This window comes from Parus major, chromosome 8 (assembly GCF_001522545.3).
Source record: "Parus major isolate Abel chromosome 8, Parus_major1.1, whole genome shotgun sequence".
In the NCBI taxonomy this organism is placed as follows: Eukaryota; Metazoa; Chordata; class Aves; order Passeriformes; family Paridae; genus Parus; species Parus major.
Window position 1 is genome coordinate 8,477,587 of NC_031777.1, and position 26,162 is coordinate 8,503,748.

The 26,162-nt window shown below is 35.7% G+C and overlaps 1 protein-coding gene across 6 annotated transcripts in view; it reads right to left on the bottom strand.

Moving 5' to 3' along the window:
• KCNT2 (potassium sodium-activated channel subfamily T member 2) overlaps positions 1–26,162 on the bottom strand; it is a 129,206-nt gene that overhangs the window by 61,557 nt on the left and 41,487 nt on the right. For all 6 annotated transcript variants that reach the window (XM_015636665.2, XM_015636663.2, XM_015636662.2 and 3 more), the window contains exons 7-11: positions 24,930–25,004; positions 24,358–24,441; positions 23,691–23,785; positions 3,590–3,770; positions 1,319–1,483 (exon numbers count right to left, since the gene is read on the bottom strand). In XM_015636665.2, the coding sequence (XP_015492151.1) occupies positions 1,319–1,483; positions 3,590–3,770; positions 23,691–23,785; positions 24,358–24,441; positions 24,930–25,004 (600 nt within the window). The remainder of the gene's footprint in view (positions 1–1,318; positions 1,484–3,589; positions 3,771–23,690; positions 23,786–24,357; positions 24,442–24,929; positions 25,005–26,162) is intronic.

Sequence of the window (26,162 nt, forward strand, 5' to 3'; positions counted from 1 at the left end):
GATAAATGGAATATGGAAGAAAAGAGTGAGAGCTTAGGCCAGGCTGGTCATAGAGATCTTCCTTTCTGCAACACAGAGATTTTTGCAGAAAGCAAAATCACATTAGATGCAGTGCACCAGGTTATCCTTCAGCTTCTCAGTGCATAGAATCATTAAGGTTGGAAAAGGTCTCCAAGATCATTGAGTCCAACTCAATTTCAGCTATGAAGGAAGTGTATATAAGCCCTTTTAAGTTACCTGTGTAATGTTAGGGCTTCTCTTCTTTGTCTCTAGTGTATCACAGATCCTGACTCATTCTTCAACTTAGTTAACTAAATGTTGTGTTTCAATTTGGTTTTGTATCTATAAAGAACTGGATTTCTTTGTGCAATTGCTTATGCCTCTTACTTGCTAATTGTTTTGGGGAATATTTGGGATTTGGGATTTGGCAAATTGCTGCTCAGCCCTTTAAGGTTGTATTTTTGTAATTCTTGCAGTAGTTAATGAAGCATGATACCACAGGTAACTTAGTAAAAGACATAGAGAAGGTTTACTAGAAGGGAGAGTCTATAGCAAAGGCAATGATAATAAATCCAAATTGATATTCTCATGGAAATAAGCTTCTAGATGTTCCTAATAAGGCATATGACAAGTTTGCATTACCTAGGGAATATGTGTACACTAACAAAATATGTATATTCTGTCAAGGTCTTTGTCCTTTAAAGTACATGTATTTATTTCTTAATTTCCACAATTCTAAGAGGATCTAATCTTTGCAATCCTGTGCAATTTGCTCTAGGATGACCCTGCTTCTGCAGGGAGGTTGGACCAGATGATCCTCTTCCAACCTGATCCATTCCATGATTCCTAACACTGGCAAAAAACAAAGCAAAATGTGAAAACCAATAGATGTTTTTACTTGTGAGGATTTTTGTATCCAGTCACGAAACAATGGGAAAAATAAATTGGAAATATATAAAAATAAAGCTTTAATTTATTTTCTGTTTTAGGGTAGAATCTAAGGAATTTGCATGGTTCTAAATTGTTCTAAAATCTGTTTCTAAAAAGACTAGCATAATTCAACAAGAATTAATTCTACCTATTTAGTCAATTCATCTTCATTCCTCAGTTTAAAATGCCTCCAAACTCTGTATTTCAGCTTCTCATTGCTGGTACAAACCCCTAGTTCACCTATCTATTCCCAAAATCAGGTTTATGAATGAAAAACCATTTCAGAAACTTTTCTTTAAAAAAAAACAAAAATGAAAAAACCAAAAACAAAACAACAAACAAACAGTGTTTTGTGTTTCTTTTTCTTTTTTTTCCCCATTCTCAGTACCTGCAGTCTGGGGTGGGCATAGAATTCGTTTAAGAAATCCATGAGTAAGTCAATCTTCAGAGAGCTCACACACAGCACAACATGTTTTTCTGTCTGAGCTCTGTATCGACTGTAATTTCCTCCAGACTTTTGCCTCTCCATCCACAAATATGCCAGCTGTTCAAACTGCAAGAGATGCTGACTGTCAGTGAAACAGAGACCAGTAGTGAGCACTACAGCTCTATAATGACTTGGCAATGCTGTATCATTCACCTCATGCCTCTAGGAAAAGCTGCCTTTAGCCCACAATATCTTTTTCTTTGTAAAGCATTGTCTAATTAGGTGATCACAAACCACAGCAATAGTACCATAATCTAACACACACAAACAGCAGTGAAAATACATTAAAATACCACGAGAATATACTAAATCACAGAAGTTTAGAAAAGAATGAAGGCTGGTACCTTATTCCTTTAAGAATTTTATGCCCAAGCTCTCTTTTTCTAGTACTGTGACATAATTGCTTTCCTTGTATGAAATGTTAAGTTTTCACACACATACTGTGAATATACTGGGAGAGAGGCACCATTTTTTCTTAGTTTGGGCAGTAACTCTTCCCACAGATTTTATAATGTTCTGAGGGTGATGTTCTGTAAACTCTCTTATCTGCCTTATAATTTTAGATACAACCTAAATACACAGCAGCTGCTAATACAGTAAGTTTGCCTTTGTCAGCTGAACAATATATGCAGGTTAACAACAAATATTACTACTCTGAATCCTCCAGACCTATGAGGATACTGTAACAGTCTGTAAAGAAACATAGAAATACCAATTCAAAGCTTCTTGTAACACATTTAATACTGAGCTCAATTTAACTGTATAGCTCTCTGATAGCATCTTTTTCTCATCCACATTCCACTGATGGAGAACCTGGATCATGAGTAGCAACTGACTTCATTTCAGTGCAGGGCAAAAGCTGAGGAGAGACTGCCTCCCACTCCATTATGTGTATGGAAAACTATATGAAGCCCCATTATCACTACAAAGGTATAAAATAAAGCAGCTAATAACAGGTAAATTCATGTGAAATTCCAGTAGATTCTAGGTTATTTCCTGCTCCAGTGGAACTTGTGGGCCTGAAGTATGTATCAGAACTACCTTAAAGATGAAATTTCTATCTCCTAGGAAATTCCGAATTTCTTAAACACAGCACATTTTAGTTTTCAGTAGAATTTTACTAGAAATCAATAGAATTTTTACTGATTTTTCACTGAGTGAGAATATAATTGTTTTAGTGCATACTGCTATGAATACATACATTCAATATTTAATTAGAGTGTTAAGTAACTTAAAGAAAATGAATGCTAAAAGCTTAAGCTTCCACCCTCCCAGGGCTTGTGTGTTGTCTGCCCACATTGAACTTTAGTTCTCTGCCAAAGAAGCAGAGTCTGGAAACTATGGCTGTGTGAGAAACTTTGGAGCTTCATGGTCTAGCAGGTCTACTGTAAGCTCTGATAAAAATGCAGAGTATCTCCCCACATCCTCTTTTTCTGGCACAAGGGCTGGGTAATCACCATGTGAGGAACAGTGAACATCTTGGCAGGGTTTCCCATGCAGCCTTGGGGTTTTGTCATCCAGCCTCACCTAATGAGCTGGAAAACACTTGGGACAAATTTAATAAAGCTGACTGACTCCTTGAAATACTTGGATTTTCATAAATTGTTCCTTCCCTGTTGAAACTGTTAGAAGTCCTAAACTTAGGCAGGCATGAAAAATTCCAAACTGTGCTGCTGGCTCTGTGTGCATGTGTTCCATACACAGCTGTGAGCCCAATTTGCTTGAGTTGCAGATTTAATGAAATTTTTTTCAAGTTAGCACTGAGATGTAAGAGTAAGAGAGGAAGTGGAGAGAACCAAGATTAGAAACAGGGAGAGCAGAGGAAAAGCTGTACTCATAAAGAAAGTGCTGGCTACTGTTGTGGGGGGCCTTTTGTAATTGCTCCATTAATAACAAACCTGTATCTCGAGATAACAGAAGGCCTCTGTGGTACATGACTGGCACAGGAAACTTTTATCAGCACTTGAAAACTACTATCAGTGCTCTGTTTTTTATAAATCTACAGTATAAGAGAATATACAGGAAAAAGGAAAAATAAACCACAATAGGAGAGACAGACAGTTCTTTTTCCTGACATTTTCTGTGCAATAATAATAGTAACAATAAATTATTTCAATTATTGTTCCTTTGTTTCAAAAACAATTCTAAAGAGAAAAAAAAATCCACATTTACCTGTATGGGCAACACCACAAGAGCAACACAGATCATAATGACAACAAGCAGCTTTGAAGGCCATATCTTGGGTGTAACATCCCCAAAGCCCACAGTGGAAAATGTCACTATGCAGAAATAAAGGGAGTCAAAGAGAGTCAACCTGTTTCCTGCTCGTTCCAGATGCTGAATTCCACAAATACTACGTAAAAAAGAATGAAGACATGAAAAATAAAAACTGTTCAAGCTTGATGATTATACGTGCAGAGAACTATTTTCAGAATTCATAAGTTGCTTAGCAAAGACATTTTTTTAGAGAAAAGTAAAAATTAGTATCAAACCAGAAGTGCTATATTGTTACAATTTTAAAATGTCATTTGTAATAAAATAAACATATTTTTGATTATTCTAATATGATAGGCACAACTGTTGCTAGGTTCTGCTTAATGGCTGTTGTGAAGGAGAGGTGGCATATAGAACATCGTGGATTGATGCAATTCCTTTCTAAACGAGAACAAAACAGATGGTATAGCGCTGCCACCATTCAACATTTTTTATAGATATGTTTAAACTTTTTCAGGGTGGGTTTGCTGCTGTGGCCAAGAAAATTGCACATACATCTTTCTTTAAATCTATCTCTATGCTGGTCTCTGGCCCTTTCTGCAGTGAAAGTTACTGATGTGAACCAGTTATGAGAGCACATGTTGCACATTGGGAGGTTTCTGTTGGTACAAATGGGTACTGACTGTCTAGAATAAACTGAATGTGAGAACTGCAGACTACTGAATTATCAGAGGAAAGAGCATCCAGGGTCAGCCTTCACGTAGGAAGTGGAAGCTGGCATTTGGTAAGATTCTGATCACTAAAAGTACAGAGTAGAAGTACGGGGCTTGGCTGGGTCTGTAATAGCAGACCAAGTGGAGTTCACCCCTTTCAGTCACACATTCCTGAGAAGTAAATGACAGCCCAAGTTAACTGGTAATTATTTTTCTTTGAATCAGCATGATGCTCTTTTGGTTTTGAGAAGCTCTAACAGAATCTCTCCACAGGTCATCCTGCTATTTCAAAATTGTTGAAATATCAGATGACAAAAATGTTTCACTGTGTAAATATATACCAGAACAAAGTTTCCAAAGCTTAAATGTGATCTCCTTTGAGACAGTAGAATTACTTAGATCAGTTCAGGCTTTTAAATTACATTCACCTATAAAAAAAAAAAAAACAACCAAAAAAACCCCCAATGTGTGAACCACCCCAAATAATGCTTTTTCCCCTTGGAGCTAGCAGGATGATTTTTCCTCAGAGAAGCAGATAAATAATTAATAAGTCATACTGTTTTCCTCAGTAATTAATCTAGAATATACTAATAATTATTTCTTCATGTATGGTATCCAGATGGTTAGAGTCCTTCATTAATATCTGCCACCTTTGCACCACCAGGGAGACCCTGTGTTTATAACAGTGCTAGCAGTTCTTCTGTTCTCTGTTCTGTTCTCCAAATATAATTTAGCTGTGGGCAGTGGCATTTCCAGAACATATGGATCAAATTCCCAGTTTCCTTTTCACAGTTCTAGCATTTGTAGTTTTCACACATATCAAAATGTTCTATAAAGGGTGGGGGTTTTTCCCTGTTGTTTGCCTAAGTTTCATGCTTCAGTCAGAACTGATATTTATATTCCTATCGAGTTCATCCCACATTTTTCACTCGAGTTGTAATCCAGATCTTCCATTATTTCACTATGTTCACAGTTTCACTGCTGGGTTTTTTTTTTGTTCTGGGATTTCTGGGGGCTTTGTTTTTTGTTTTTATTTTTTGTTTGTTTTTTTTGGTTTTCCTTTTTAGTAAAAGGATAATTATATTTTTGTCCCTGAAAATACTAACAGAAGGACTGTAAGTAATTATGCTAATGAAGCTTTCTCTTGGTCTCAGACAAGGAAGTTTCTCAGCTAAAGCCTTTTCTAGTTTTAATATGAAATAATAAAGGATATTTTAAAAGGACTGAAGCATGGAAAAATAAGCTATTTTAATATCAATATTCACATAAGTTCTATGTAATTTTAAAAGCAAAATGGCGATGGATTTTTAATTCTTTATTTTTATTATTCCTAATCACTTGTGTGAATTTTCTTCTCTCTAGTCCCCTTTTGTGGATATATCCCAGAAACACATAACCTTGACTTCAGGAATTAAGCTCATAAGGGCCAGGAAAGCAAAAATTACACCGAGCCAGGGATATGGTTCCCTTATAAGAGGACTGTTACACCAGTGCCCTCGACAGATTAAATATCTGTAGATGAGGTTGTATTGAACCATTATGCATGAGCCTATCATGGATAGAAACGTATTTTTTGTGGTGCTCATGCCTGTGAAGTTGCTTAATGTTTGTAAATGCAAAAGGCTCAGTTTTACTTCTTGTATTTGACAGGATGGATTAAAATACAAAAATTTGGGACTGTCAGGCTGTTTTTATTCTAATTTTTGAGGAATTAGAATTGTTTATTTCTTGGTCTTTTTGCAAAACCTTAACATTTTTTTAATAGCTTGATGATAGGAAAACTCAGGTCTTGAATTATTGTTGTTGTTGTTGTTGTTGTTGTTGTTGTGATTTCCATAGCCAGCCCACCCAATCATACTTTAGCTGAATTGAAATAAGGTCATATACTATGAACCATTTCAGCCTCTTCTAAGTGAACAGCAGCATTCCCATTGAATTTAGTGAGATCAAGATTTCATTTTATCAGTTCTACCCCATTATAGTTTTATGTATTCCTGTTCCTTGAAGCCATCAAAATAATGTGCCTGATCCAAATTGTTGTGGATTTTTGATGTTTCTCATTGAACTTACTGGGCATGAGCCAGAGCTTCCCACATTTAGTTAACAATAATTAAGTCAGTAAGACAAGGGAGCTGCTTCTTTTTTGAAGAAAAAATTCAGCTCTTCTAACAACTTGTTGATCAAATTGATTTCTTTTCTTGAAATTATTTGCACCTCATTTGCAGTTCTACCAAACTGTACTTGAAGCCCTTACCCTGCATATAAGGGAATGATAAATCCAAAATCAGGTTACTGAGTCTGGATGTTTTGTTGCTCTGCTGTTTGTCTTTATTGGAGCCAGAGAGCACCAAACTGCAAGAAAATCTGATTTTCAAAGAGACAGCTTTGTGGGAGTCTAATTAAAAAATAAAATATTACCACTGTGACTACTCGCCCAAGAATATTACACTTCCAGCTGACCAATAACGCCTTTAGAGATATGTTACTCAGCATTGACAGTACATTCCCACCTGTCTGGGAATTACCTGATTACACTGAAGACAGAGTGCAGTGGAACATCAGTGGATGCCCTAGAGGCCAAGTCCAAATGGCTTAGTTATTCCATTCCCTGCAACTCATTGACATATTTTAATACATCCCAATTCCTTAGATGAATAGTACTATCAGTTTGGTTTTGGTTTTTTTTCAGAAATTAAAGGTTAATCATTACTTTTAGCATAAATCCTGCATGTAAAAATACACATGTTCTTGTCTGCTTTCTTGTATTTTCTGACATAATGAAATGCAGTAATTCGGGCTTCATGTTTTGCCTGTTTTGATATTTTTGGTGATATTTTTATCTCCTTGTTTGCTTCCTCTTCCTCTTTCATCTCCTGAATATAAGTAATTTACTCAGTCATCCTTGGATAAACAAAGTGATTTCAAGCAGGAAAGGAATGTACAGTAAGGACAATGCTAACACCTACTTTTTGTAGTTGTTACACCTACTTTTTTTGTGTTTTTTGTGGAGAAAATAAATCTCTGTAATAATCAGTACACAGAGAGTCCCTAGTTAAACATAAGGCAAATTCAGCACCTTCTATGCCAATTTTAGGATTCCTAAGCAGCCTTAGGAAGGCTGTCTTTTCACAGTAGATCTAATGGAAGCACTTACAACAAAACTAAATTGCCTCAGTGCAGAGAAGATGTAGTATTTCTAAAAATCTACACAGAAAGCCAAACTAAGTGTCTGCTAAAGTAAAAGTGGTATCAAGAAATGTATTACAAACATCCAGAGGACAAAAGTATGATTCCAAACATTCTGCTACCACTGCACTTGAAAAACAAAAAGTAAAGAGAATAACATGTAATCTCTGAAGATTGGTAATGTTTAGTTTGGGTACTATTTGAACTTTTGAGAGTTCAATCTCTGTTTTACTGGAAGCTTTCTTTCTAGTTCCAGGAATCTTTGTTTGCATGAGTATCTTGTGTGCCAAAACTAACTCCTGTTTGTCTCTACATGCTGTCATGTATAAGCTGTCTCTATATGCACTACAGAAATAAATACTGCAGAGTAAACTAATCCCTGAGATGGTCAGTTTTTTATCATGCTGCAGAAGCACATCACAGAAAAAGATGCAAAAAGAACCATTTGGATAGTATTTTGCAAATACTCTATGTTAACTATCCTAATTTATAACCAACCAAATGTTTCAAGTCTATTTGATATCAGTTTATATTTTCATTTGTCAGCGTTGAAAAATTAATCTGATTTCTATATTTTCACTTTTAGAGAAAATTACTGTTTACACATAAAACCTCTTGATGTCTGTGTGCTGAGGATTAGACAGCAAATACCAGCACTGTTTTCTTTGGACCTGTAACTTTGAGCTCCACCTTGTGTAATTACTTTGCCATGTTTACAGCAGCTGGCTGAAGGGACTAGCTAATGAATATGTTGAAATCCACATGGATTCATTTTATCAGATTCAGTGTGATTCTGTGGCAAAGGCTCAGTGCTTCTGGTACTTCAGAAGTTACACCTGAACTAACTCACAAGAGTAGCAATCCATCTTAAGCAAATGTCCTCAGTAGTTTCTCACATCTAAAACTCTTTACAATTTCCTCATATACCAGAGAATGGTGATGCTAGAACAAATTAGAAATTAAACTCTCATTATTTGATTGTCCTATACTGTCAATTGCTGTTCACGTTATTTTAACAATGTCTGAGCCTACTATCAGATTACCTTATGAGAAAAATTGGAATGAACTATCAGTCAACAAAATTGTTGATAGACCACTAACTGTAGCAAATATTCATAGGTGAAGTACAATATAGTGAAATACTAAAGAAAAGGACCATGTTGACTTTCAAGGAAATACAGACAAGCATTTGAGACATTTTACCACTACAGTCACTGTAACTGCTTAAGAAAACTTCCTCAATCTCTACAGCAAAATAAAATATACTTATAGAACAGTTTGTTCTTCAGTCTCACTCTAGAAGATGTAATATCTCATAAATGTCTGATAAATGTAGAGAGATCTTGCTTAAAATTGGCAAAAAGGTGCTCACTATTTGCCAAAGATGTTAATATTAGGCTGGTGCCAGTCTGAAGTCCTTGAAATGAAAGTGGTGCTGGGACTAAAGCTGTATTTGGAGAACACCCTGCTTTCTACATAGGAAAATAGTTTTTCATACCAGACATTAACTGTGGGGGGTGTTCAGTCTTCTCTAGAACATCATGTAGAGCCAAATACAGTTTTGTCCCATTTTTTAAAATTAGACATTATTAAAAATTAGACATTTCCACATTCAATGTGGAGAATTACTATTCATATAATCATTAAACATACAATTTTCACAAACTGTGGCTTGAACACTAATATAACTGGAGTGACATTAAAGTGCATTTCTTTTTCATTCCCTGTATCAGATGCATATAGAAATATTGTCTGTTGACTTCTGAGTGACAACACATGCAGAATGTGAAGGTAGGTAATAACCCTACCTGTGACCTAAAAACCTTTCTGACAGAAACCCTGACTTGTGTATAAATAACGAAGAGGCAAAGAAAAAGAACAAGGGATGAGCAGGAACTGCAGCAAGTAAAAGAGTGAAGCAATAATCACAAAATACTCTGACTAATAATAAAATGTTAATCCCATCTAAAAGCCCTGAAGATGAGGTTTTATCTTGCTAAAAACCAAATGCTTCTATTTTTTCCAAGCCTTGTGCCTTTCCTCAGGTCTTTTCTAAAATCAGTGGGGTTTTTCTAATTTATTTTCTAAAAGCAATTTCCCATAAACAATATCAAAATAGAAAAAACATCCCACTAGTTTAAGTAGATGTTAAATTTTCATAAAGTTAATATTACAGAATCTGGTACAATGTATCATGTAAAATATATCATATTTAAGCATTACAACGAGAAGATTCTATTTTCTTTCATTCCCTAAAAAAGGCTTTAAATCTGTAAAAATTACTGAATTTCAGGACATAGCAAATATTAATTGCATACAAGACAGTGAAAGAAATGAGGGAGAACTGCTGACTGGAAAGATAAGGTTGTCATGCTGCCTTTAAAGTAAATTGGTAGGGAAATACCCTTGCTGTTCTTAGTTGGCAACAAGTGATCTAACAAATGCAGTAGATCAGCTGCAAGGTGTTCACTGACTGGACAAAACACATACTGGACATTGTGGTTTCTTAACATTAAAGAACAAAAGTTGTAACAACCTCAGACATTTTGCAACTCTAATGCCACTTCATCAGACAGTTCAACATAAATAATTCTGTTTTTCAGATAGGTTTTCAGAGACCAGCATTCATTTTCATACAACTTTTTATACAACTTTTTTGAGCCTTTTCTTTTTTCAGAATCAAAATAGGGAAGGGGAAGACTTGGATTAATTCAACAGGCTTTGAATCAAACTTTTCAGTTCTGTGGGACTTTGAACACAAGTTTAGGTACAGACGGTGAATTTACTTTCACTACACAACAATGCCACCATCTCAGAAATTCATTTGGACTTTCTCTTCAGATGGAAAGGTCATTTTTGTTTGTATTCCGATTTTATCTTTATCCCAAATGATGGTGTTTGATGATATGATTATTACTTACCCATGGTGTCCTTTATAAGCATTTTCCTTCCCCAAAGATCAGAACATTATATGCAGCTAATGGTTGCAAAAGCTCAACTTATAAAAATAAACTCTTCCCATACGACCTCATGTGACTTCCAGCAACTGAAGAACATCTTGTTAAGCAGAATAGGGTATTATGAAATTACCAAGTGTATATAAATATTTGTTGAATCTGAGCGAGAACCTTCCTACTCCTGCTACCTTTAGTGGGATAAGAAGTGGAGCTGCAATTAAAGACCTGTGGTCATTGAGACTGCACAGGGAGGGTCCCTCTATGGGCAGCCTTCAGCTCAGTGTGTTTCCACAGACAGGTCTGTCCACATGTCAGCCTCTAAGACAAAAGGACCACCTGTATTTGTGTGTGCTTTCAGTCTGCCCCAGAGCTTTGATAGTAAACAAAGTAAATTTTGGCAGCCCAGCTTCAGTGTGTCAACACGGTGGCATCCCAGAGCCTGCTGGAGCCTGAGGTTCTGCACTGCTCACACAAGGAGTCAGGAACTACTCAGGAAACAGAATCATGCAGTCACTACTTAGCATCCAGATACTCCTCACCTGCAGAGTGCTACAGAATTAGGCGACATTCTATACCTGTCCTTCCTTGGGGAGAATAATTTAATAATCTACCTATATTTAAAAATTGTATGTGTTGGTGTTGGAAAACCCAAATGCAAACCTCTAATTTAATACACCCAATATGTTATGCTTTAGAACATCATGTTTAATGTTTCTTGCAACAGTTTTGAAACACTCTTAGGGTCTAACCATTGTTATGCAAACCACCCACACTCCCTCAGTCAAATTGAACTAACAATTGAAAGCTTCATTATTTGAATATTTGTTAAATGTGCATAAGAAAAAGCTAACCCAGCATGCAGAATATTCTCTTAGCTACTGACAGAAACCTTTTGTTAATTTTCAACTTAACTCAAGTCATGGAATATGTTATTGACAAGTGGATTTAATTTTATTGTTAAATCATATTTCTCTCATCAGATTTTGCATTTTCATTTGATTTTTAAGGATATTCATGGCTCTTCATTACACTTACATCCATTTTTACATCTCCTTGACAGCCTTTCATCTGTCTGTACTTTGAGTGCAATTTCTTTTTGCTACTCTCATTGCTGCTATTGAAACAACTGCTTCAGGACAAGCCGAGTTACCTTACTCCAGCTGCAACATTTTAAGTTTGCTAACACTATAAACAAAAAATAATTTCTTAGAAAATAACAGATAAGTAATATTAAGGAAGAATGAACTTTCTTGCAGTGCTTATCCTGCTGTGAAACTCAAACCAGTAACAAATACAGGCCAGAGTGGTCTAAAACTTGCAAGTGACTCAAATCAAATGCCTCTTGTCTTATCCCCTTTAGCTGCAGCCATGAGGTGTGAAGCCCTTTGGAAAGCTCACATGTGATACTTTCCTTCCCCTTTCCAGCTTAAATTTCCACAGACTTTGAGTAATGGGAAACTTTCTGTTATCCTGCCTTCTGAAAAATGCACATACAGAAAGAGTATTTAAGATAAAAGGCTGTAGACAAATCACATGAGGACAGTGGTGTACATTGCATTTCAAGTTGCCCTGTGAAAACACTGACTCATCAATGGTCTATGTTCTCATGGTGTTTCCCTTCAATATTCTGGCTGTTATGTGCACAAATTTGACATCATTTAAGCTCCTTTCATATGCAAAGGTGTTATAAGTGTTGGTACCTCTGTCAGTGAGGTCACCTGTACAGGAAAGAACAAAGGCCACCAGTTACTGTCAGATCTGTAACCTCCCTGTCAACATTAGAAATAGAAAATCCAGCCAATAATTACAGAAAGAGCTCTGCAGTTTGCCAGCAAAGTTTGCTGGATCTGGGCTATAAAAGTAAACCTTCTGCATGTGTTTAGTTTGTCCTCAATGTAGCTGCTACATTCCATGACAGTCTTAAGGCAAAGACAGTTCCAACGGGCAGTGAGATAAATGGAAGTATTTGCTGTGCTGCTGCTTTATAAGGGGAGTGTTCACACAGCTGCTTAAAGAGGTGGCTGTATGGGCAGACCCAAGAAAAGTGCACTGATATCCAGTATGTCCCATCTAGAACACTGTCTGTAGGTTCATGATGAGCAGAAAGTTCACTGCAGAGTGCAAGATACAAAGGGGTGTATGGAAACTGCAATGTGACCTGGGTTTTTTTTAAAATACTCGTATGGCATGCTTTGGCTCTTTTATTTCATAACAAATTGTTATTAAAAAAAACAAGAGCACATCTGAAAACGCGTGACACATAAATAAATTTTCCTTTTTTTGTTCCTTCTGGAAAGGTATTTTTACTTCAGAGTTACCTCCTTGTTGACCTACAGTCTTAGCCAGAGACAACCTTTAGACAATGACCAAGGAAACAACTGGCCTGTGAGAAAGATATAATTAAGCACCAGACTTAATGCTTAGGTTTGCTAAAACCAGAAAGGAGGGAAGTGTTAAACAGAGGTTGTGTAAGGGGGTGAAAATTACAGGAGGTAATCTGTGAGGAGATAAAAGCAATATATTCTATCATGCATTACAGGGTAGACTCCTTTATGGTTTGAGTTCCTGCTTGGAAACCCAGCAATTCTTTTAGCTACTAGCCAGAGGGCTTGGATACCTTGAACTCTCTGTGTATTGTTCAGTCTGATCAGCAAGCTCTGGGATTTCATCATCATCGTTTTCCTCCTGCTCCTCGTTAGTTTTAACACTGGTTTCCACTGAAATCTGGTGATTTCAATTAAATGTTTTAGTTGAGTGAAAAATCCAGAACTCACAGCACTTAAATAGTTTTCTGAAAGTCAGAGAAATTTTCTTTGAAACACCTATTTTGGCAATGTGCTTGCTTGAAGAAAAACTTCCATGTCTAGTAACTTCTTTGGCTGGAATTCAGATGGATCTATACATATTACTCTTTTTAAAAAATATTGATCTCAAAGATCTCTTGAAAATCTCACAGGCCTCTTGAAATGTGAGGCTTGACTGCTTAACAAAGACAAGCAAGTTTAGGGGGAAAAAAATAGTGTACATGACTAATGCTCATCATCTAAAGCAATGGCACAGGTGGTGTCATAATGACCAAAAAACAGGAGACACATGAGTGAAAAAGGGAATTTCCTCAAGCAGCCAGAAAAATGGGATTAATAATCACAACACCAGAGAGAAGGCAGGGAGGAAGAAGGAAGATACTGTGCCTACCAGGACTGACAGCACATTCTATAATCTCTGTTATGTTTTGTCTGGCATGCTTTCCCCTTGATTGCTTATCCCATGGAGAATATTCAGTAAGATTTTATTCTTACTACACACACACTGCAACTTGCAAAATTAGACTTTCAGTTTGAATATTCAAGAGGAAGCATATCATATTTGCCTTAAAGTTGGCTGGATATTTTGTGCATTTTTTTTCTTTCATAGTTTTAGAATATTAGTGAAGTGAACAAAAAGAGATCAAGTGAAGGAGTACAGTTAAAAGATGACCCACAATCATTCTTTTTGTCACAGGGAAAGTTAAAACAGAAGTAAATTTCTTTACTGAGAGGGTGTTTGGGCAGTGTAACACACTCCCCTAGGAAGTGGTCCTGGCATCAAGCCTGCCAGAGTTCAAGAACCATCTGGACAAAGCATTTAGTCATATGATTTAGTTTCTAGGTAAACCTGTTAGGAGCAGGGAGTTAGACTTGATGGTTTTCTTCCAAGTTGAAATATTCAGTGATTTATCCAATTTTAGTAAATGCAAGTACATGCCCATATGTAGCTTTGCCCTCTCATCAGTAACTTTATTTTTAACTTCTTTGCATAAGATAGTTGCATTTACTTGTTTTTCCTCTGCTTATCTCTAATGAAAAGAAACTTGCAAAATATAGGACTGTGTTTAAACCAAAAAGCAGATTAAGTGCTCATTCTCAGCAGTTGACTAAGGCTTGTCATGTATGAAAGTAACTGAAATGGAATGGCACCAAGAGTTTTGTTTTGAACAATGCATGCAGTTACGGCAGTCCGTAAGGTATTGGGTACCTTTAAAGAGCCTTGTCTCTTGTATGATCCCCTACTCCTTCAGCACGAGTGAACGCCCTGCTTGCTCTGCAGTGTCATTTCATACAGTGTACAGAAGGAACTGACAATTGCATTTCATACCTGTTGTTACCTTTGCAGTCTACAAAGTCAACCCATGGTTCTTCAGTTTTTACTAATGAACTAATTTTACTAATGATTATTTTTAGTTCCTTATTGCTGTGACTCAGGCACCTCTGCTCTAATATACACTTAAATATGGCAGAAATGCGCAATTTCCAGAAATGTGAAAAAATACAGCTGTGTTTGTGCAAAGAATGGGAGCATATGTTCAGCTTTAGGCATATATTTGAGTTCCCTTGTAAATACAGAGTTAGCTATTTTACTGAGGTTGAGGATAATACAACTCAACTAATTTATTACTTTGAATTTTTTTAATGAGGTTTTAATTGCCAGTGGAAATACAGAACTCACCAATCAGAATGCTGTTTATCTGGATTATCCCCTAAAGGGTCTAGATCTACAAACTACTGCTTTATGTGTATTTATCACCCAAGTGTGGCATTCTGTGGCTGACTGTGCTTCTGCTCTTCACTTCTTTAAAAAACATCCATCTAAACATTATAGTTATTTCTACCAGAATACAAACTATACAGAATAGATTTTTTTAAATGCATTTTAGATTTGATTTTTTTTTTATTTTAAAAACCATTTTAAGTGCATTAAAATCCTTCTTTTTAGATTGTCTTGTATCACAACCTGATCTCTGCCAAAGCCTCTGAGATGTGCTTTCAACATGCCAAAAATTATGTTTAATACAGACACAGAGTGAGTGAATAGCTCCTGGAGGCTGATGTCAAGTTCGGTTTGTATGGCCAAAGTTATATTAAGCAACTTTTTTAACTCTTCACTTTCTGATTTGAGAAATATGAACTTTGCTAAACTTCACACCCTTAAAATGTAGTTGTGAAACAGACAACAAAAGTGAACAAAGCACTGAAGAGTTATGCTGATCCCAAATCTCCATAATGAGTTACTGTTCACTGGAGAACCAGAATAACTGATGGCATCTGATAATACAGTTAAAAGGTGTTAGCATAAACCACCACACCAAATCTTTGTAAATCAAAATAAATGGTTTGTCAGCCTAATAAATCAGTCAATGAAAGATATTATTTTTTTAAGTATGCATGCTAATGACAATTTCATTCTTCTGCCTGGAATTGAGAGTAGTAATGCTAGCTACTGAATGGTGAAGTAACATTCTCAACATAGCTACTCACCATTGTTACACTTGGCATTCTATTTGCTACTGTCTAAAATGATAGAATATTTTCAAAGACAACATGTGAATATCATTCAGGTTTTTCTTTTTACTGCAAAGACAAAATGAAGCTAGTGAAATGTAATGCTTTCCTGTAAGGGAAGAGATGAAAGGCTGAGGATTCTAACACTTATTTTGTATATCAAATTGACCCTTTAAGGGGAACTTTACCTCCTTGCTTTTAGTTAAGTCTTCCCAAAACCAAACCAAACCTAAGATTTATTTTGCCAGTATGATCATACAGTATTTCACATCCTGTAGACTCTGGTTACACTCCAGCTCAACTTTCATTCCAGCATTTTATTTTCCTGAAGTTATTCTTGTCACCCTTGTTCTGGAGGTAAAAAACATCTTTTGCATATGTTAAATTTGTATTTTCACACAAGGGATCTACTTACAAGCCTGTGTGTTTACAAACCAATGGAAAACTTACTAAAAAACCTACATCCGAATAATCTGCATGCATGGTCAGTTCACTTCCCTGGCTCCCTATGATAAATCCTTTTATCTGACTGCATTTTTCCTGTGAATCTTTGTCAAGTGTTGAAAATTTTGAAGACATGCATATCTCAAATACATATTGAACATATTAAAATATGGTAATAGTTTTGTGTTTTTTAATGGAATATGGCATTCTATTTTTATTTGTTATTCCTTATTTATCCTTGCTCTTTGGACAATCACTTCTAGATTTTTTCCAAACCCATGAAACAGAAAGTACACTTTGTTAATTCGATTTTTTAGTTTTACTGAGACATTACATATTCCTCACAATCACTCTATTTTGTGCTTTGTTCCTGCAAAAGAACAAGGACAGGAATGCATTTAGACCAACTTTGAGGAATTTTATATGTTGCCTTACATTTGTTGGCAAGGCATAATTAGTTAATATTAGCAATAAGCTTGATTTTACTATCTCTCACAAAATTCAAAATATGATTGCTGAAGAAAGGACACCATGGAGAGGCAATCTTAGAACTGTATTTCTAACAGTCCAAATGTTGTATGACTCAACATCATTTGCTTTTTTTCCTCCATTTGTAATGGTAATTGGTCTCTGTTGCCAGAACAAGCTCTGCTTGTCATGGTGTCTGGTAATATTATTATTCTATTGCAAGATGTCATGATAATAAAAGCTGAAATTCTCCCAATGGCATATTCAAAGCACATAATGTTTTCCAAAATATTGTGACTCCCTAATATCCTCAATGCATCTTTAATGAAAAGTTGTCAAGATTACTGATGTAAATATTAGCAGCACTTGGTATTTGAGAGACATTTTTACATCCCATGGAAGTTTCTGGGGAAAATATTGGGAAAGAATCTGAGTGACATTTTATCTCTTTCTTGGGCAGGGGTTTGGTTTTGAATATATTAGTTGCACTCTCCTTAAACATGCATATTCCAATTACTGAAGTTTCAACACCTTCACTTGGCATTAAAAATTAGTAAAAGTGAAAGATAAAAATGTTTTAGAGCATAAAGGCTGAAACTTTCAGAATGGTAAGTACTTCAATGTCTAACTCTCACCAAGAGTAAAGGCCTTACAAGACAGGCTGAAAATTCTTCCCTGTATCAATTAAAAGTATTGATTTATAAAATATAGTACTAGACTGTGAAATTGTAATTACATTAAATGTCACATGTAGAGGTACACACTGTATTGTACTGAAATACTGACATACTGTGTGCTACAACAGAGAACAAAAAATGTGGATAAGTTAATTTTGTCTTTCAAATTTATACAAATTTAACTTTTCCCACCTTTATCTACATTCAGTTTGGAACTACTTATTTTCAGATTCATAAATGATCTGCAACCAGTAGTAGAAAATTAGCAAAGTTTGTAACTTGAAAAGATCACAAGTACATGAAGCTGACTCATTTTCCAGAGTGAAATAGAAGAACAGAAATCTCTCAATCACACTTTTTAATTGCTTATATATATTCCAAATAGGAGAATTTGCTTATAAATAATGTTGTTGACACTCCATTTTAGAGAAGCTTTGTGAAAGAAGCTTTCTGAGCTATCATTTAGTCTAATTATTTTTCACTTTAAGTAGACACGATGACTACAAATGTATCTCTCATGTTAAGAAGATAATTGAGATTGAACCTTCTAACCTTTATCACTTTTTTTCCACAGGCTACAGTAAATAGACTATTCAAATTGTTATTAATTTCACTGGTGTCTGTGTCTAGTTTTAAATATTCCTTTACATCAGTGGCACAGAGAATTCCCTTCATGAGCCATAGGAAAGATGATGACCTAGTTATTTTAGAAATAACTATGTAAAAAGATTAACAAAGGAAATCTTATGTCACTACCAAATTAATAACTAAAATAGCATGAAAATCACTGTATAATTATCTAGGTTTCCAGGGAAACTATCTTTGATGGGTAGCCAAAAAGACTTCTGATTGAGCTTCAATACTTCTGCTCTCCCTATAATACATGATTTCTGATCTGCCTTTCATAAACAACTAACCAGCATACTACAATCTTTAAGCAACACTCCTCAGCAGCACTAATCATCCACATGCTTTTTTCAGATCTGAACTCTTGAACTTAAATATGCAAAAATATTTTTAAAGTGTATTATTACAAATACCAAGCTATCAACAAAGAAAATTATATATGGTAATATTTCTGTGTTGTCATAATAAAATAGTTGCATAAAAATATGAAAAGGCATTAATCAAAGAAACAATTGAGGGTTTTATTACATTTTTTTCAAGATAATTTTTCATTATATTTGTTCGCCTTTTGAAAAGCCTTGTCCATTTAAGTACTAATCACAGGCATGTATGCAAATGGATCCCAGTGGTAGCAAAGGTGTAAGAAGTATGGCTATCACATAAATTTGTATTCCAAAAGACACTAGGAGTTTTACCTGAAGTTGTTTCATTTACATAATCTAAATTGGCAACTATTTTTTGCAACAGTGTTTTCATATGTGTTTCATAAAGCAGATTTCATCAAAGCTTCCTTAGAAATTTCTGTACCTAAGAAAGATAAACTCTGTGTTCAGTAAGTTTCTCCTATCAAAGCTCATAAGAATGTTGACCTTGAGTTCATGCAGTTTTTCCCAGAAGACAGTACTTCACATGAACTCTAGTTGAATTTGTAAATTATTTGATCACAAATAACAAGTGGATATTTTAAGAGATGTTTTGCTGTTGACCTCCCAGGAGTTGAAGCTTTTTCATCCTCCCCTCAATTAAGAAAGTGTTAAAGCAGTGTCTGAACTCAACCTCAGTTTCATTGCACACATTCACAGAGAAAGTATCCATTCATTCTATCCTGGTTCCAGGAATTGAGGAGCAGGACAAGGGGATGGTAAGAGCTCGTACAATGGGTGTGGAAGGTACTGCATGTGCTACTGGCCTACTTCTAGATCTACTTGTGGATGTTTGGAGAGTGCTGCACAGGAATACTTCAAAACAGAAAACAGAGATCCCATGTTTGAAACAAGCAGGTTCCTGACAGATCTGATTTGTTTCAGAGAAGGAAGCTGCTATTAGTTTAGTGCTTTGTGGGATTCTTCTAACAGCTGAATACTTAATTTTGTATTTTTTACAATTACTTAGAACTTTCAATTATTGTTGTATAATATTCTGGGATTTAAATTCTACAACTCTTTTTTATTCTGTTAGCTCCTGAAACATCACATTCTTTACTACTTTAGAATAATTAGATTCTAAAAGACAGAAGCACAGTCTTATCTTGTGATGTCCTAATATGCAGAAAATCTCTTTAAATCAAACTGAGACTGGTCCTGAACACCGAGACTGCTGTACAATATAACATCACAGAAAGAACTGCAGATCCAAAAATCCACATGACATTACATAATCCACCAACACTTTTCATCCTCCTTAAGGCTAGGCATCTTTCTTGATAACTGCCATTGTAGGCTCCTGTCAAAATCAAAACAGAAAGGCTAAGTCAAGACCTCCATGGGGTGATTTAGTTCCCTTCAGATTACCTTCTGAGGTATTTATATCTATTTATTGATAATAAAGGAAACTGTCACACTGAGATATCTTTTTCTCTCTCAGATTTTCTGTGATTAATTCTTTCTTAGTTGAATGGGTTTTTTTCTCTGACACATTGTTTCAAATCATAAGGTCTTGACTTGTCTTGCTTGGACTAGATCATTGCTGGGATTTGTCTAGATCATTGTTGGGGTTTGTATTCATCCTTTCAAGCAATTTACCCCTAGTGCTTCCTCTGGATGAGAACTGTGAGTGAGTAATTGCCATTGAGGTTACAGTACTGGCATTCTACAGGTGTTCTTTAAGTTAAATGTGTGGAATCATCCTTATTTTCTGATGCTGAAAGCACTGAAGTGTAAAAAATGTTAAGATTTACCTCAGTGAGATTTCCATGAAAGCGTAAGCAAAGTTTGTGCAGGTTTGAGTATGAAAAAATTAACTGCCCATCTCAAAGACTTTGCAGCCACAAAGCTTCACAAGCTAATCATTCTACACTGGTGATATATGACTAACACGGCTATAAAACTCAAAATAACTTTTAATAGATGATTCACTGTGTCACAGAAAGATGCATGAAATACTCATTCACTATTATTTGTCTTCTTGTACAGTTTACAGAAATAATTAGTATTCTATTTGACAAACAAGTGCAAACATCCATTGGCTTAATGACACAACACATATTATGACTAGGTCTGTAAATCTTGCTAGAACTCTCAACAGTAACTGCTGAACAGTCTGTTATATTGTCTGTTATATTTTAGTAGATGTAAAATTGCTCTGGTTACAAGGACACTGAGATGTTTAAAGAAAGAAAGAAAAAAAAATCATTGGACAGCCTAATCTGTCTTTGAAATCAGAAAAAAAGGAGAAAAAAAATATCCTTGTATGTAATCTATAAATTACAGATATGTGAAGATGGTCTTACAGATTTACTGATCTGCAAATGAGTTCCATTCCCAGATCTGTAAACAATTATCAACATAGGTGAAAGAGTGGAGTAGAGCATAAATTTTGTTGTGTTTACTGTTTGTTCTGTAATAACATTGAAAATTGTCAGCTGCATACAAGAACACAGAAGGAGCCTTTTTCTACTATACTCTGAGTGCAAAGGACACCCTGAATAATGACATCTAAAAATTCCCAGATTAGCCAATCAATTGTAACCTCAGATAATTCATTTTTTCTCTTTTCATTGGAAAACTTCCACCTGAGTTGTAAGATATAAGATGGAATATGCCTACCTGTGTAACCCACCATGTATAAGATTCTGATATGGAGATGTAAATGATGGTTTTACAGATTATGCAGATAATACAGATTATAAGGTAAAATTCATTTTCTGTGGGTTTCCTGCTAGTTATGGTAAAGTTATTTTGAAAATACTTTTTTTATGCAGACAGGAGAAAAGCCAATAAGAAATCTTTCTGGGCCTCAAACCATCTTGGATTCCTTAAAAAAATCATGTCATTCCCATAAAAAGCTCCATTCCATCTCTGTCTATGTGTCTGCCAAAAAAAAGTGACTTTGAACAGAAAACCCTGTATTTTAAAGCTATATTGGCTTCACAAGTGCTGATGTTGCTCTTGCAACAGATGGCACAAGCCTGGAGCTAAGGGTGCTGTGGGGTTTCAACTGAATCCACAAAGGGCCTGAGTATCAGCTGGGAGGCTCGATGAGGGCAGGTATCAGTGATGCCAAAAGCACACCATGAGCATTTCCTCCATCCTCTTGGGGGAAAATGCTCTGCAACTGAAGACACTGTACTCAAGCTACTAATCCAGGCTTAGTAATTTTGCTTTATTGAAGCCATGGTACTACATGGAGCAGGGCAGTGTTTCTAAATGGAACCAAAACATGCTTATGAAGACTGGTGATGACTGAAAAGGTTTGCGTGTTGTTCAAGTCCTGGCTCCCATATGTGTTTGGGGGTACTGACCTGGGTACTGCTTGCCTTTGCAGAAAACATGAAAGATCAGTCTGGTGAAAGGCACCCTTAAGTGGACAGATTCCAGCAATGGACTTGGGTCCTCCTTCAAGGGGAAGGAACTCATATAAACTCTAAATGATATCTATAAAATTAAACACTCTCTCGAATTTGCCATAGATGTAACATAATCAAAGACAGTTACTTGTTTTGGACTGTTTACAGAGATTTCTTAGGGGGTATTTTTAATATATATAATCAGTAGTATAAAGAAAAACTGTGTAAAAATGCCATTATGTGTGTTCACAGAGACATGAGTCAACAATCACTTGAACATAACTCCAGTCCTAGAGAAGCTGCAGATGTTTGAACTACTATTCTCAGCCAAAATGTGCTTTGTTTCCTTAGTTACTGGGAAATACTACTGTGTGTCTTCATCTTATTTAGCTTATTTTCAAGTCTAGCAGGGTCAGTTCTAGGTCAGTAAATAATGAGCTATAATGAAGTTGTATCTGCAGCTGTTGAGCCCAGCCATAATTACAGGTGAGCTTGCCACTTCCTGCATGTTTTATTGTCAGTTGTCACAATGCCTGATGGTGAGCAAGATACATAATTTGTGCAGCATTTCAGTAAAATGCTGAAGTAGGTAGGTAAAAAAAGGTGAAGGCATATTTATTCAATAACACCTTGTATTGTAAAAAACGAAAAAGCAAAATTAAAAATGTCCAAATCCTTATGCATATAAAATTACATAATGTTCAGTCAGAGATTAAATATCACAAAAATTCATTACTGTCTGGAACAGGCAGCATTTATCAGTACGCAGGTGTGTGGCCCTAAGACAAAGGCTAAAATTGGACCATTCATTTAGCCACCAGCTAGAGCAAACTCCTCTTGTAAAAAGCAATGTGCTATGTTACACTTACTACCAAAAGGATTAGCCAGCACATAACAGTGACTATCAGAAAAGCATGCTAGAGAAATAAAGTAAGAGAAAATCTAATTACTATCTCCAAAATGACACACCAAATTTTATCAATGTGCTGACCTAAAGGCATCCTGTCTGGCAAAACAAATACAGGTGATTTAGCCTTTCCACACAGAACCATTTTCTCTCTTCACTGTCCTCTTTTACACCATCTTATATCACACTGTGCATGGTACTGTATTCCTCCTGAGTATGAGTCTCAATTCTCAGGCATTACTAATGAGAAAAATCTGTATGTTAAGCTACAGAGCTACTGTATAGCCAGAATAATCATGTAGTCTCCTTTATCTGCCTCCAGCCCTAGCGAACACGATATCACTCTGGCACTATATAAACATGGAGCAATCGAGAGGTAATTCCTGCGAATGTAAATTTAAGTTTTTCAGGTCTTGTAGCAAAACATTCTTCAGAGTAATACATTTTGGTTGTTTGAACCTACCATGCAGTACCATCAGTACTCTAATATATTCTACACTATCTGTAATCTGTATTATTAACAGCTATCTGCTGTAGTCCTTAGGTGAACCTGACTCCGTCAAAGTGTTAAGGCTGAAATATTGCACATTCTTTTTTATCCCAGCAGTCAGAGGAAGGTGTCAAGAGTCTTGTTGTGGGTCAACATGCTTCTGTTGATACTCTTCATATGTGAGTGACTTCTCTGCTGAGGTTGCACTCTTAGTACATACGTAAAGTTCCCCCTGCTTTATCCTGTGTTTTTGCATCATCTCTATTTCCTTCCTTAGAGTAAGAAGGATTCCTTTTACCATGCATGCACATTCTGTTTCCAAACCCAGTACTTCCAGACCCCAGCAGTACAGGTGCTAGTTAACATTTTCACTGAAGTGTTTCACCCTTATTTCACTTGATGGTTTCCACCAGGCCTGTTCTATCACCACATAGGAGAGAAAGAGAAGCCAAAGTGTATAATAAAAACAATGGGATCTGCCCACTTACCAAGTGAAGATGAGACATAATAAGGTAGATATTAAAATGAGAACTTGGTTAAACATTGCGGACTGTGTGCGTTGGATGGCTCGGTGAAGATCATTCTGTATTAATGGAAAATAGGTGTTATTTTTGGATTTGGATCGGTAAGTCAGGATCTGATTTTGTAGAGGAATTATGCAATATCCTGATAGCAATGCAGTCACTCAAATGCACTTACAAGTTTGCTGATAATATAGAAGGTGCAGAAGCACCAGCTGTGATTCTGTGATTATTTAAGTAGTTCTTTGTTCATCCCAGCACAATTCTGATCCTATTGCAAGCTGCCTTGAGGTCTGCTCATGTCTAGCTTACAAATTACAGGCTGCAATGCCCAATTATGGCCTTGCAGTTGAGTTCTCTGCAATTGTGTATGAATGGCAGAGTAGAAAAAGAACCATCCACTGCCATTTCCTTTATTGGCACAGTAACAATTTATACTAATTGAGATTTCATTTCATGTCTTTTTTCTAATTGTGATGCAGAAAGCAGTTTAGTAATGCTTGACCATTTGTATAACCTAAATACACATCTGGTTAGCTCCCTATTAGGGTTGGACTGTACTGCCAAAATCCCACTAAAGACAATTTACTAAAAAAATACAACTCTAGAATATTTATTTCTTTTGCATACTTACAATCATATTTTCTAAAGCATGCTTTGCCAGCCAGCAATTTAAAAATACAGGAATAAACAGGTTTCTTAGGACTGGCCAGAAAATCTGAAAGAAAAATTAACAAATTCATTAGCAGCTTTTCTAAAGAGGAATAGAGCTTCACTATTCAAGCAGCAATGAAACACATGGGAAAAATACTTACTATTAATGTGTTTCTAGCGTGAGGTTTGGCTTTAAATAACATTTTGTCTTCCTTAGTGATTAACCACATGCAAGATAATTAGATAAAATAGGAACACAGTCAATTTTCACTGAAAACATGAGTGATTCTTACATTTTTATAACCAGCTTGTTTGTTTTATTGATTGTGCTGTAGTTAGAGTTAGAGGGTTTTGGTTTTGTTTGTGCCCATAGAAGAGAAAGTGGAAAGTTACCTGTATGGCTTCACTCCAGTAGCAATTGTTGGCAAATTTCTTTTCCAATAGGCACGAACTCATCATCCACATAAGAATAAAATTTACTTTAAAAAAGTAAGAGTATTTGTGCAGCTATAAAACTGCAATGTGCAAATGTATTAAGTCAAATACATTTACCGTGATGATGAAAGGGACAGCATTAATTATTTCCAGAAGAAAGGGTATTCTCAGAATTTGCTCCCAGATATTTCCCTTCAAAGAAAAGGAAAAAAAAAACCCACAATGTCACAGTCAGCTTACAAACAGTTCTGATGAGGAATACATGTGATATCCCAATGTAACACAGAGAGTCTATTCCTTTCCTGAAATACAGGAACACCATTCATCTCAGATTTAAACACGTGACAAATGTGAATATAGAATATAGATCACTCTGGATCCTTTTTCCTACAGTTTATCACAATGTACTTCCCAAGTAAAAGATATATACTTTTTAATCTCCTTCCTTTCATCCTTTGCCTTTTATCTTTACTTTGTATTTTTTCTTTCCCAACTGTTTTGGAGAGGGAAGTAAGGAAGAAATTGAGTGTTTAATATTTGAATTAGAACTACAATATCAAGTTCTCTATTTCTGCCACCAACACTTCAGAACACTTCAAGGCTTTTTGGAACTTGATCTTGCTTCCATGAAATGAGAGGTCTTCCCACATATTTCAGTGAAGTGGTATTGATCTTTTAATTTGCTTACTAATAGCAACAGGATGGGGATAATTCTACTTTTTTTTTTCCAAATCTGTGCAGTAACTGTGAATGATTAAATGTTGAGATGAAAATCCACATATTCAAAAAGGAAGATAGTTGAACTACAGTGACTTACAGCTTTACTAATGCTGTGTATCTGGACTCCATCATAGGTAATGCAATAATAGTGCAGCACATACCATGGCTGTATAACAAGAATTTGCAGTAGAGTATTTTCAGCTGCAATTACATGTTTACCCTCCATGAAAAATAACCACCTGATACAGCCACTGAAAATTAAACACAAATTCTTTCTCCATTTTTAACTCTTCACATCTGAAAGCCACTATACCTCAGGGACAAGGATTATTATCTTCCATGTAATTGCAATTGGTGGGAGTCAGACATACAAGTGAAATTACAAGGCTGTAAACTGAGGGGGTTTTGTATGAAGAGTAAAATCAAAATCAAATCTGATTTTTCAAACTTAACCATTTTGTGATTTCACAATTTCCTCACTTTTAATGACAGGAGTTTGCTCCTCTGCATTATATAAAAGGAATGTCATATAATTTACTTGTACAGGCAAAATGCACAAGGTATGGATGGGCTCCAAGTAATGTATGCAGCTGTAGGATTCTGGCTTCTACATGGAAATGCATCACGAGT